The sequence below is a fragment of the Zingiber officinale genome, chromosome 10A (assembly GCF_018446385.1).
Source record: "Zingiber officinale cultivar Zhangliang chromosome 10A, Zo_v1.1, whole genome shotgun sequence".
NCBI classification, from domain to species: Eukaryota; Viridiplantae; Streptophyta; class Magnoliopsida; order Zingiberales; family Zingiberaceae; genus Zingiber; species Zingiber officinale.
Window position 1 is genome coordinate 84421870 of NC_056004.1, and position 14080 is coordinate 84435949.

Sequence of the window (14080 nt, forward strand, 5' to 3'; positions counted from 1 at the left end):
TATTCAACTAACCAAAAATTATTTTTAAGAGTGATATCCATACTTATACCTATTTTCATTCTATAATACTATAATTCTTATTCCGATTCATAGAAAAGAACCAAACGCCGCCTTAAATTTTTAAAAAATTCATTATTATTATTTAATAATTTAGATATTCAGTCTTCTAGAAGGGTTCACTAGAGTTGTCTATTGGTGACTCGATAACAATAAATATAAAATATTATTTTACTCATTTTCTAAAATCAAATTCATCAACGAATCAACGGCCGCCGTTAAAGTTTCAACCGCTTCAAAATTTTAACTGAACCCAAACATATTTCTGAAATCTCGTATAAGAAATAGAAATAGTTGTATCAAGAGGTCCTCTGGAGTGGAAATGGAAAAAATAAAAAAATCAAGGGTTTTATAGTTTTTTCAATTTTGTTTAGGTATGAAAATGAAAAATAACCGCTATTTAGGGCGTTGGGCGGAGCCGGCAATCCACAGTGGCTATTCTGTAATTTGACGCCTTCAAACTTTGGCGACGTTTCCGAGGAAGGGGCGAAGGTCTTCCTCCTCCACTTTCCCTTCCAACCCTTCCTCCTCGACTCATCGTACAATGTCAATGATAGAAAGGCAGTGCAGACTCCGCCGCTCTACTGATCGAACGCTGGAAGCCAAGCCGTCGGTTTCCGAGGGCCGCCACCGCATTCCGTCGCCGCCTCCGCCTGCTGAGGCAGCCGACGGCGGCAATGTCGACCGAGTCCTTTTCAAGAACCTCGTTGAGATGGTCCCCCTCGTTGAATCGCTGATGGTAGGTGCTGAATGAGCAAAAGATTTGATTTTTATACTTCTCTCTACCTCTTTTTTCTCCTCCGTGGTGGAGGAAGGTGCGATCACCCCCAGCTCCTTTGTTTTCCGGTGTAGGATAGGAGGGCGCGCTCGTCCTTCACGCGGAGGGCTTCTGTGATCTACACACCGGCACCATCCCACCCGAAGAAGGTGAGGAAGATCTGCTATATTTAAAGGTTGGACCTTGAAGAGCAGTTTCATGTTTTTGTGATATTCAAATTTGTTTTTTTTTAGCTTAGGTGGGAGTCCTTTTTTTTTTTTTTCTGTTCGCTTTCCTTCTGTTTTCTTGTGGATTTAGGGAAATTACAGCGGATTCAGTTGGAAAAACTATACCTTCATTGTTTTTGATCGAGATTTGGTTTAGGTAGTAATACTACTTGTTATGATTACTGATTTTGATTTGGATCTATCCATTTCCATTTTTTGATTAGAGTTTCTGGAGAGACTTTTCTGATACGTTTCCCAGAACAGTTTGCTTTCTATACACGAGACCTTTAGCAGTTTTTTATGCTGCATTCTTAGTAGAAGAAATTTCTTAATGTGTGTCCATGTAATAATGAAGTCACTACTCCCTATAGCCTCCTCGATATAATATTCGTGGTTGATGTAAGAACCCAATCACATGTAAGTTCTGTTGTTGGTTCGTTAGAAATTTGCCCTTGAAATTGTTTGGAATAAATGTGTCCATGCGAGTTTCATTAGTTTGTGAGTGCCACTTTCAGGCATCAGCTTGTGTGGAATGATCTTTATGTACTTGAAATTCTATTTTCTTATGTTATGACAGATTCCTAGGAAGAGAAAAAAGTAGGAGTTAGAATTTTATTCTCTCAAAAATTTAGGATTTGAAAATTGTGATTTTGAGCTGTTGGATTTATGTTATTTTATTATGAATCTAAATAAATATATAATAAAATATCAAAAATAACTCTAACTTAAAGATTTTAATAATAAGAAATGAAATTCCAAATCTCATTTTCTTGTGTAACTTGAAACTTCTTTTCTAATATAGAATTAGATCTTTTCTATTAAGGATGAGTTAGAAACATCAATAGGATAGCTTTTCCTAGTAGATCTAGCGGTGCTATGAATCTCAATTCTTAAGCATCTTGGGTCCCAGAACTAATCTCTCTGTAGGTATATCTCTCCAAAAATTTTGGTGAACACTTGATCCAGCAAACTGTTGCTCTATCAGAATTGAACCTTGATATAGTATGTTTGTTAAAGGCAGCGTGTATGATCAGTACTTTTAGCAAATGAACAGAGTTAAATGAGAAACTTGCAATAAAAGTGAGGACTTTGCTAATTCATTGAATAACAGAATAGGAAATGCAAGTCTCTCCTCACCATTTCCCATTTTATTCTGAAATTTCAAACTCAATTTCTAAATTGTAACATTATTTTGTTTACTTTCAGAATGAGCGTGATTAGCCAAAAGCTTCACCTTTTCTGTAAATGAGTTAAAAAGTGACTCATTTAATTCTTAATTACTTTGGATTCACAATTTGGAACTTTTAGAATAAGAGGGTTCATGTCATTCAGTATTTCTTTGTAATTCTGGATCTTCTTCTTTTTCCATTTATGAGCACAATCTTGTCTTTTTGATTGTCTTAAAAAGGAACTGATGACCATTTTTACATGTTATGAATTTCAGACCACTGAGGTAAAAGGTGCAAGAGCTACTCCAACTTTTTCTGCAAAGAAACAAAGGGATTTAGACAATACACAAAGAAACAAGCAAAGTGATTCGTGTAATGGGTTTACTATAGAAACTGAAAAAATCCTGAGAGCTCAGGAAGAGTTAAATGTATTAAGGGAACAGATTAATGATCTACAAAGGAAAATACTAGAGAAAGATGAAGCTCTGAAATCAGCTGAAAGTGAAATTAACCAAATGAAAGCAGCTTATATCTCTATTGATGAGTTGAGGATTCAAATTGCAGAGAAAGATTCTATGGTTAAATCAATTAACTCACAGTTAAGCAATGCCAAGGTAGAAACAAAGGTCAATAATGTTCTATAGTTTTCTGCTCGATGATTCAGGACTTATTTTGGTTCTTGTGGCCTAGTTAGCCTTTAAAAAACCTCATGTATTTCATGGTGCTACTTTGGTATTTTGATTGAATCCATATGCAAGTAGCTTTTACTACTTTAGCTTGGATTATAAGATCATGAGATCCTAATTATTCTAACTAGAAGGGAGCAGCTTGACATGGAAAGGTGGATATCTTATTGGCTATTGCTGAAACTGGAGGTCAGCATTTCAAAGTATTGACACAAAAATGGTAAAAAATTTTAGTTATTGGTCGTAATGATCTCAAATCCTCGACTAAATATCCTCTCCCACCTGTGATGTTCTCAAATCTCCAACTTCTCAACTTCTTTCACTTACAGTGCTAAGGGTGTGATGAAAGGTTATTGTGTTTAAAAGTAGAGTATAATGAGATAAGGGGAACCTCTTCTCTCTTGTTATTTCAATCTTCCATTCAAAAATTATGTTCATGGAAAAAGGGATAGCTATGGTTTGAGAAAAACAAAAACACGGCAAGAGTGTGTTATATTACTAAAAAGGAAAAGGGTAGATGTTATTGATGAAAAGAGGTAGGTTTCTTAAGAAAAGAACATGGGCTAATTTTGAAAAGGGCAAAAAAATATTCTAGTTCCAAAAAGAAAGTGGTGGTATCAAATAAAAAGAATAACAACATCTGAAGCATTTATTTATTTTATCTTTTTCAACTTATGTGGCAAAAGGTAACTCGCTCATCCCAAGCGCCCCTCACTGTGGCCCCACAACGAGATGAAGGGAGTAAATCACGGTAACCGAGTGACCTTTCTAGGTAGAAGGGATTTTATTCCCCAAGGGATTGTTCCCCCGGGATCTTTTTCATCTTAATTCTTCCTCTCTCCTGGTATTTGCTTCTAATTGATGCACTGTTGATTTTTATTTCACCATCAACTTTTGTTTTCCCTTTGTCTTCTGATATATTGTTTGTGCGATTAAATATAAGATTAATCATTGTTTGTCTCTTTCTAGATGCCAAGACTTTTATGCATCTGTCCTACATCTTCTCCCTTTGAATAAAATGATTGACAACTCAATTCTCTCCAGACATTTCTCCTATCCTAGAGTAGATTTTGGAATGTTAATGTCACTTTTGTCTACAGTACTTTGTCTATGTCAGCTGTATTGGCATGCTAATGTCAATCTCATCTTACAACTTCTCATTCTTTGACTAATATAGGATTTCATTCAAGCTTTTCTTGTATTAACTCCTTGTCATAGCATTAGATTTTTTTTCTGTTTTTTTTACCATTAATATAGTTTTTTTTTTTTTGTCAAACTTCAGTATCTTATAGTATTTTGTGTTTAAGGAGGGTTAAAAAGAAGAATATCAACTTTTTGGAATAACAAATTGACTTGGTTAAATCTTTGAAGATTATGACCAATGTGTCAGTCCAAAACATTGCTTTGCCAAAGTTCATAAACATTGATATTGTATCTTCGTCATCTTCATTACATGAATTATTGGTTTTTCTTTATTTGTGAACCTTTTCTATTCTGTGTATCAAGCCAACCTAGGTTAATATTTATGCTCCCAACTTTGAGGGGGGTGTTAACAGTTGTGTGTTAGAGTTCCTACATTGGTATCATGTCATTAGGTGCACACAATACAATTTTATTCCACTGCTAAATTTTTCATGGGAGAGTTATGTATCTTGAAGTGCATGAACATAATGAGCACATTCTCATACATTTCTCATATGAAATATTTAAAGTCAAAGCTTAATGTATATAATGATCATAGTCAAAGATCACAGTTCCTTGATAAGTCTGAGACCTTCACATTTGCTTTCAATCTTTTTGTGTTGTTGGAGTCGTGCACTTAGGTAATTGTTAATGCACTGAACAACAAGCTGTATTAGTTGCCAAGTAGGAATCATGCACACTATTATTTACAATTTCTTTATGCGACTTTTCTGGACGACAACAACAAGCTGTATTAATTCTCAAATAGTAATTGCATACACTAGTATTGCAAAATTATCTTTATGACAACATCTATAGAACTAGATGAGGCTTGGAATTGTAGTTGGAAAGTCCATTATTGTTTTGTCATTATTCATAAAAAACCTTCTTTTCTTTTTTGATTCTTTGTTGCTTGCTATGATTTCTCCTACTGCAATTTCCACTCTTTTTTCCCTAGTTTATGGACATCTCTTGGGTCTCTATGATGCTATTGGTAGTTCCCTAGAACTTGACAAATTGACCTATAACTTCACTCTTCTAACATTTATTATGCAAACTTGGCTGGTGCATCTCTACTATCAGTTCCTGTGATTGCCAAATGCTAGTAGGAGCTTTCTCTTAAGATACTGTCGCATATTTTCTATTGCTTAATATCTTAAGAAATAGTCACTTGTTGAACTAGCATGAGGGCATTCTTCATTTAATCTACAGAACAGTCTGGCAGACAAGCAAGCAACTTTGGAGAGACTGACTTGGGAAGCTCAAATGTCTAACAAGAAAATTGAGGAACTTCAAGGAGAGAGAGTCTCTATGGACTATGAGATTACCAAATTGATGCAAATTTTTGAGGAATTATTTGCAAATCATTCATCTATACACCCTGATGCAAGTTTATATTCGTACAGTTTGGAACCTCTTCCAGTTTTAGTGAGTTTTCCTCTCCTTTAATTGATGGTTGTTTGGCTGTTTCCTTCTTGTGTCATTATTAATTTATGTATGTTCCATGGAGCACAATTTGGTCTTACCAACTGAAGAAAGTAGAAAATGACTGTTTGGAATTTCATTTGCTAAACTTATGATAAGAAACTGTAAATTAGGGGTGAGCTCATAGGAATTATTTGTATAAAGCCGCACTTGCTTGTTGCTTCAGCCAATACACATAAACACTTAGTATGGTTAAATTTAACTTGGTTTTCTTTCAGTAGTAGGGTGTCCATTCTATCCCCTGTTTAGGAGTGTCTTTGATTATCATTGTGATTAGGTTCTTGGGAAGGTTGAGTCAAAGAAACAATTGAGAAAGGTGGTGCAATGGCCCATTTGCTACTTTTACCTGACGATTAGCTTTGTAGGAGGGACTTCAATTTTAGTCACTTATCTTTCAGTTTTTGGCTTGACAGTGAGACTTATGGGAATTTTCACTTATGGGAATTTGCTCGAATAATTCTTTGTATGGTTTGCAAAGATCTGTTCATAAAATTTTCACATAAGGTTTCCTTTTCGAAGGTATAAAATAAACTAGTTATCTGTACACTTGAGAAACTATTGAACCGATTAGTTCAGAATAACAGTATAGCAAAGCTGTGACGTTTAAAATAAACAAAGTAGTTTGTTCATTAATAAGTTTTGTGACTGTTAATGTAGCTTGCAATAATTCGTATGGAAACACTTGCTTGCAACAGATAACAAATGAAATTTTGTAGCAGGCAAAAAATGAAATTGATAAATGCCTAAACGCTTTGCTTCACTATAACACTTTGTCTCTATTTGTCGGTTGTTGAATGACGATGAGCATAAATTTAATTGATGTGCAAACAGAGTGACATGGATGATATCGCATCGGAGAAACTGGAAGAGACGAGAGCAGCTTATGTTGCAGCAGTTGCTGCTGCAAAGGAGAATCCAACTGAGGAGTTGCTAGCTAGAGCAGCTGAGGCTAGACTACATCTTCAAGCCCTTGTAATCTAACAGTTTCATATTTGGATCAGTATGAATGTGATGGTGATTGATTGTAATGTCTTTTGCATTAATTTATGACATGATTGATGCTTTAATGTTAATATCCAATCCTCTAGTTAAAGCCATGTTTTCGTCTAGGTTTTCTTTATTCGGGCTCATGAAACACTGTCGATGTTTGCCTTACCACCCGATGTTTCACTTGAATATATATTTAGGAGAAGTTATGCAGTTTCCTGGTAGCTTATTGGTGTTTCATGTGTATTTTTTGGACTTGTCATTTTGTCCACAACACTAACTGTATGCAAGGATTTCAATTGTACTCTGGATTTGAATGGGCAGTTGAACTGGTCAAGGAGTCAGTTGGTGTGTTGCAGGCCTCTAGGAATGGCTGGTGGAGTAAGAACTCGAAGACATCATGTTGTCACTTTGCTTAAAGAATCCTGCTCTCTTCCAACTTCCAGTTATTGTGATTTGAGGTTCTTTAGCCATGCCTATCACAAGGAGAGCAGTCTCATTACAAGTTTGGCCCTTGCTGGAAAATTGTGGGTGTTGATGTAATCACTCATATGCATATTGCATATTTTAGTAGGTTATTGATATAATCCAAACTAAGAGCAGATGTGGCTTGAGGGAGGAACCTCCCTCCCATAGCGACGGAGCGGCTGTGCAAACATGGAGCCGCTCCTTCGTCAATTTTTTATTTTTTATTTATATTTGTTATTAAAAAAAACGAGAGATAAGGAAAATATATGAAAAAATGTGGGACTCCTACGGAGAAGTTGGTGAGAGGTTTTTTTTTTATAGTGGAGAGAAATGGAGGAGTTTTTTACTTTTGACGTGGTATTCAAAGAGCTTCTTGAGAGTATCCACGACTATGGATGCGCTAAGTATGTATGTTATATGATTTTGATGTTCGGATCATGTTTATATATTTGTTATGATTTGATATTACATGTCAACAGGGATGAGTATTCGGTTAAAATCGAACTGAATTAACCGAATCGAACCGAACTAATTTTTTTTCAAATAAACCGAACCGAATTGATTTTTGATAAAAACCGAACCGAACCGAATAAATCGATTTTTTTCTAAAAATTTGATTTGACTTAATAAAATTTTGGTTCGATCTAAACTTTATGGTGTAAAAAACCGAATTGGTTAAAAAATTCGGTCTATTCGATCAATTTGGTTTAACCGAATAAACAAATTTAAAACCGAACCTGAACTGAATTAATCGATTTTTTGAAAAAAAAAAAAAAAATTCCGAATAAACCGAACCGAACTTTTAAATTCGGTTGGTTTGATCGATTTATTCGGTTTAACCGAACTTTTGCTCATCCCTACATGTCAAGTGATGAAAATGGTAAAAATCCTAATAAGTATGAGATATTGAATACTAGACAGATGGACAAGTGCAAGTGATTTGATAGACGAATACATGGTAAAAGTTCTACTAGGTATGGAATGTCAGATGTTAGATAAATGGTTGTGGTGAAAATCGGATATTAGATAGATGGACATGGTAAAAGGCATGGAATGCCAGATGTTAGACAGATGGCTGTGGTGAAATCGGATATTAAATAGATGGACATGGTAAGGTGATAGACAGATATTAGATAGATGTACATGGTAAAAGTCCTAATGGGAACTTCATTGTTTGACATAGAATGAAACATAAACTCAACAATTGACTGAGAAAGTCGACTAATGAATTTCAGAATGAAACAAAAGAAGCTTGGTAGTGATTGAGGGATTTGAAGGATGAATTTCAAAATGGAACAAAATCTTGAACAGTCAACTTAGGAAGTCAACTCATCAATTTCAAAAAAAGCAGAGAAGGATGAATAGTCGATTACTGATTAGTGAACATAGGAGCCCATGGTTGAGACAAAATTAGAAGATGATTTGATCCATCTTGAAGATTCATACATACTATAAATCAGACACGAGGTGATCAATTGATAAGAAGTTGCATTCACACCAATGCGAAATCTTATTGAAGGTAGAAAATCCCTCTGTGGGAAGATGTTGATCTAACTAGATATCTGTCAAGTATTTCTTCATTTACATTTTTAGTCTTTGTATTTAAATTTATATATCTTTTAAACTTGTAAAATTACTATACTGCAAGAGGTTTCTTCTTCTACCTGACTGAGATTAGGACCGTGAAATAGCAGTCATCCAATTGTGATGTATTTGGATATGTGGTGCTTATTTTAAATTGCTTAATTTGTTTTTCGTTGCATTAACTCTAATAGTAATGCATTAACAATGAAAATTGTTATCAGTGCTATTCACCCGTTCCCTCTAGGATACCTAAGATGATTTCGCTCGTCTTTATGGGCATGGTTCAATGGTAAATACTTGGGATGAGACTATAATGGTTCGGAGACCAAAACTTAGTAGAGAGTTTCATCATCTCTGTAGACTCCCCTGCCCAGACGCTTGCCACTTGGGTTTCCCTGCTTTATCTCCCTTCCAATAGTAGTGAGAGCCCGGGGGCTGTTAATGTGGTGGTTCCATATTTTTCCTAAGATAATTTTGCTAACCCCAAGCTAGGGGTATCAATTTAGATAAATTAGATTTAAGTAAGGATTTTATAAAAAAAAATCAACCTGAATCCGATCCAAAAATCTTAAATCCAAATAATCCAACCAATCGGAATAATTGATAATGAGCATTTCGACTCATTATTTTGACTCTTATACTTAGTTTTTTTTTTTTTTTTTTACTTTTTCATATGTTAATTTCATATTTATATTATGTTTTACTAGTAGGAACTTAGTCTGGACTTAATTGTAATTTTTTTATAATTATAATGTTATTTCTTATATTTTGAATTTGATTTTTTAAAAAAATCCAAAAAGCCATGGATTGGAGTAAGTTCGGCTTGATTTGAAGGGAAAAAGGAGGAGATTAATTTGGAGCATTTAAGCGGTTGATTAAGATCAAGGCTCATCCAAGAAGTGAAGCTTCAATTCAATTTGGATCAAAGGAAGCGAGGAGTCCAACGCTAAAACTCCTAATTCATCAACTCAATCTAAAGCTCAATTTCAAACCAATAGTTCTTTTCCACTTAATGGATTCGGATCTCACTCCACACAAAACCAAAAACCCAAAACCCATAAAGAAATCCTCTCATCTCTCACTCCACACAAAACTCAAAACCCCAAACCCCTGATGCTGTATCTCCTCATGCCAACTTCCTCTTCTTCTCTTCGCCACGACCAAGGGCCGGCAGCTTCCACCTCTCCACAGTCGCCGTTCGGCTAACCCCTCACCTTATCCTCATCCACCAAGGTCGGTCGTCTTCTCCTTGCCATCCAGCCACGCCGCACGTCACCGACGCCATCTCAACCCGACGCACGCCAACCTTCATTCAGATGCCATCTCTCCACCGCCGTTGCATCCTTCTTCGTCCAGTACCACTGCTGCTATCGGAGGGAACATCTCCTCCACCTAGCTCCTCCCTTCGAGTTAGAAGGGAGGAGAGCTAGGGGTCTCTTCTTCGGGATTAGAAGGGGAGGCTCCACGTTTCCACAGATTGCAACAGCCTCCCTTCCACTCCGACAACCTAATGACAATAATGGAAATAATCTCTAATTGATTTCAATCAATTGAGATTTATTATATTAGGCACACAATCAAGATCGACATGAATCAAATAAGAAACATAATATTTCCAAGTCTATTATATTACTATGTTTATAATTATTATGATTGTATGTCTTATTTAATCTTTCCATTATTATTTTGGACAATTTATATAAATAAGTCTATTGATTTTAGTAATAAGATTATTAAAAAGATTTATATTATTTCTTTAATCTACCTATTAATTTCTTCATGGTATCAGAACGAAAATCCTTCGCTTCTTTCTTATTTTTATCTCTTTCCCCACAACGATTTTTTTTCCTTCTCTGTTTTTTTTTCCCAAGCAACCAACCGCTTATCTCCCATGTCTGTTTCCCTCTCGTTTCCTAGAAGCACGAGAGGACTTCTTCTCTCCCTTCTCTGCTTTTTGTTTTTTTGGAAACGAGACAACTTTTTCTCTCTCCTTCTTCTCTCCCTTTGGTTTTCCGCCGCACAAAGTTTCTATCGAAGCTTCACGCGTCCTCCTCCTTTGTTTTTCTTCTTCCTCCCTGCGTCGATGATCAACCTTGTGCATCGGGCATGTTGCCACCTCCAGCGTCCCTCCGGCCTCCGAAGCCCTCAAGAGTTCTTCGCCGACCACAACGAATTTGGGGCGTCTTATTTCCCGCGATCGCCACCACCGATGGTTGCTTTCGGCCACAACAAGGAGTTGCTCACACAGGGAATTTGTTGTTTCTCCACCGCCGCTAGCTTTGCCGATGCCAGTCATCGACAATAACTGCCTAACTACAGGAAAGCAACCTTGACAACCTGGAGTTCCCTCACATCTACTTTTCATCATTTTCGTTAGAGTCAATTATTTATTTTCAATGTCAGATACTCAACGATATCAAGGTTTAGACCGATGTCAAATTTGTCACATCGTTGGTCATACTGGTATTCATTGTTCTAGAAGATTTGATTGGTCTTATAATCGGAGAAGATATCAAATTTGTCTCAGAGTTGGACATATTGGTATTCAATGTCCTAAAAGATTTGACTCAAATTTTGCTGGTGGTCCTGTAGCATTGGGACAACCAACTATATCACAAGGAGAGCATGCATCTTCAAATCGATCACCATATTCTTGGCATTCTACAGCTCGGTCATCTCATTCATCGACTCTTGAGAACCCAGGATGGCATTTGGATTCTAGAGCAACTCATCATGTTACATCGAAATATAATATTCTTACAGAAACTTCGCCTTATGATAGACCTGATATGGTACAAATAGGTAATGGCTCATGTTTACAAATTATTCACATTGGAAACACATCTTTTCACTCATGTGACCGAACTTTTCGTATGCACAACACTCTTCATGTTCCTTCTATCATCAAAAATTTACTTTCGCTGCGTCAATTTGCTCTTGATAATAATGCGTTCTTTGAATTTCATCCTCATCATTGTCTTGTGAAGGATCCCATAATAGGAAATATTCTACTCCAAGGAAATATTAAAGATGGTCTTTATCATCTTCAACCCACCTATACTAATACGTTTATTGGAGAACGCACTGATAAATTCTCTTGGTATGCACGTCTTGGTCATCCGTCTCTACATGTTGTTCAGAATATCATTAACCAGTATAGCTTACCAATTTCTTTAGTCTCCTCTTCTCATTTATGTGAAGCTTGCATGAAAGCAAAATCTCATAAATTACCTTTTGTGTCTTCTTCTCGCACTTCTAGTTTTCCTTTAAAAATTATTCACTCTGATGGGTGAGGTCCTGCTCCTATTCTATCTAATTAAGCTTTTCTTTATTATGTTATTTTATTGACAATTTTAGCAAGTTTACTTAGATTTTTCCTATAAAAAGAAAGTATGATCTCTTTGATATTTTTTGTTGCTTTCAAAAACAAGTTGAGCGTTATTTTGATCGTAAAATCCTCTCCCTTAATTCTAATTGGGGTGGAGAGTATCAAGCGCTTCATCGTCATCTTACTTCCTCTAGCATCATCCATCGAGTTTTTTGTCTCCACACTCCTGAACAAAATGGATCCACTGAGAGAAAACATCGTTATATGGTTGAAATTGCCTTAGTTCTTCTTAATCATACCTCGATTCCACTTAAATTTTGGGATGATGTCGTGCAAACCGTAATCTATCTTATTAATCATTTACTCACTCTACTACTTCAAAATAAGTGTTTCTTGGAAAGACTTTATAATTGTCTTCCAGATTACTCCTTCTTTCGTATCTTTGGTTGCGCATATTATCCTTGGCTACGACCTTACTTTAAACACAAGTTAAACCCTCGCTCTTTACAATGTGTTTTCCTTGGTTATAGTAATTTGCATCATGAGTACCGTTGCCTCCATATTTCAACGGGTCGAATATATATTTCTCGACATGTTACTTTTGATGAATCTCTATTTCCGTTTGCAGTTACTATCTCAGATCCTCCTTCAGATAATCAAGGCAACTATCTAATATCACCAAGCAATATACTAGAAGCCCCACATATTGATTCATCATGACATATTAAAAGTACAAGGGGGGATGATATCTTGGGTCCTGCTCCATCTCCACAAGTTCCTATAGACTCAGCGGCTAGTGGTGATCCACTCTCTAGTTCTGATTCTCATCCGTCTAACCACTCATCTCCGAGTAGCTATGATGATGATATTTCTCGGCAGATGCTTCCTCTAAGCAATATTTATGCACGATGTCAACCAGTTTCCACTCGCTATGCTCTTCCACGTGCTCTTATTGCTTCTTCAAATTTTGTTGAACCTTCTAGTTTTACACAGGCAGTCAAAGATCCAAATTGGCGTACTGCCTATAGAATTTGATGTTTTTCTTCATAATGCAACCTGGAGCTTAGTCCCTCGTACCCCATCTATGAATATTGTGGTCTCTAAATGAGTTTACCAAATTAAGTATCGTGTAGATGGTTCTATTGAATGTTACAAAGCTCACCTTGTTGCTTAAGGTTTTAATCAACAGGCAGGTATTGACTTCAATGATATTTTTAGTCTAGTCGTCAAAATTACAACTATCAGATTGCTATTATCTATAACTGTAAGCTCCAATTGGCCAATACGTCAATTAGATGTTTCCAATACTTTCCTTCATGGACACCTTGAAGAAACTGTTTATATGAAGCAACCTCCTGGATTTATCCACCCGCAACTTTCAACACATGTGTGTCAACTTCAGAAGTCTACATATGGTCTTCGACAAGCACCTCGTGCATGGTTTCATTGTCTATCTACCTGGCTTCATACTTAGGAATTTTTTGGCTCAAAAATAGACTATTCCCTATTCTACAAATGTAATAAGGAATTTTCAATATTTATTCTGATTTATGTGGATGATATATTAATAACTAGTAGTGATCAAAACGACATTATTACTTTACTACATCTTCTTCGTCAAGAGTTTTCTATTCGAGATCTTGGCAATGCTTATTTTTTCCTTGGTATAGAGTTTCTCTCACATTCTGAAGGTTGTCTTCTCTCTTAGAGCAAATACATTACTAGGCTCTTACAACGAGCTAAAATGGATGGTGCACATCCTATCTCCACACCAATCATTGAGGATGGTTTCACTACACCTTCATCCCCCTCTTCGATGTCTGACCCCAGATCTACCGTAGTATTGTTGGTGCCCTACAATATGTCACAATTACATGATCCGATATTACTTTCGCTGTGAGTCGTGCCTGTCAATTTATGCATGCTCCTACTAAACATCATTGGGAGGTGTTAAGAGAATTCTTCGATATCTCAAAGGTACTATTCTAGACGATCTTCTTTTATATCGCCAGTCTTCACGAGAGTTGAATGCCTACAGTAATGTAAATTGGGCTGGATCTCTCGAAGATAGACGTTCTACTAGTGGATATGCTATATTTCTTGGGCGAAATCTTATTTCCTGGCTTTCAAAGAAGCAACCTACCGTCTCT

The 14080-nt window shown here is 36.2% G+C and overlaps 1 protein-coding gene across 2 annotated transcripts; it reads left to right on the top strand.

The window, feature by feature from the left end:
* The first annotated feature begins 491 nt into the window (after positions 1-491).
* LOC122026129 (protein MICROTUBULE BINDING PROTEIN 2C-like) lies at positions 492-6759 on the top strand. Of its 2 annotated transcripts, none has more exons than XM_042584770.1 (5): positions 492-796; positions 910-984; positions 2486-2836; positions 5291-5506; positions 6395-6759. In XM_042584770.1, the coding sequence occupies exons 1-5, from the start codon at positions 602-604 to the stop codon at positions 6542-6544; spliced, it is 987 nt and encodes a 328-aa protein (XP_042440704.1). In that variant the 5' UTR covers positions 492-601; the 3' UTR covers positions 6545-6759. The 2 variants fall into 2 exon arrangements, with proteins under 2 accessions (XP_042440704.1, XP_042440705.1); XM_042584771.1 differs by having other exon boundaries at positions 2486-2824; positions 6395-6756.
* The last annotated feature ends 7321 nt before the right edge of the window (positions 6760-14080 follow it).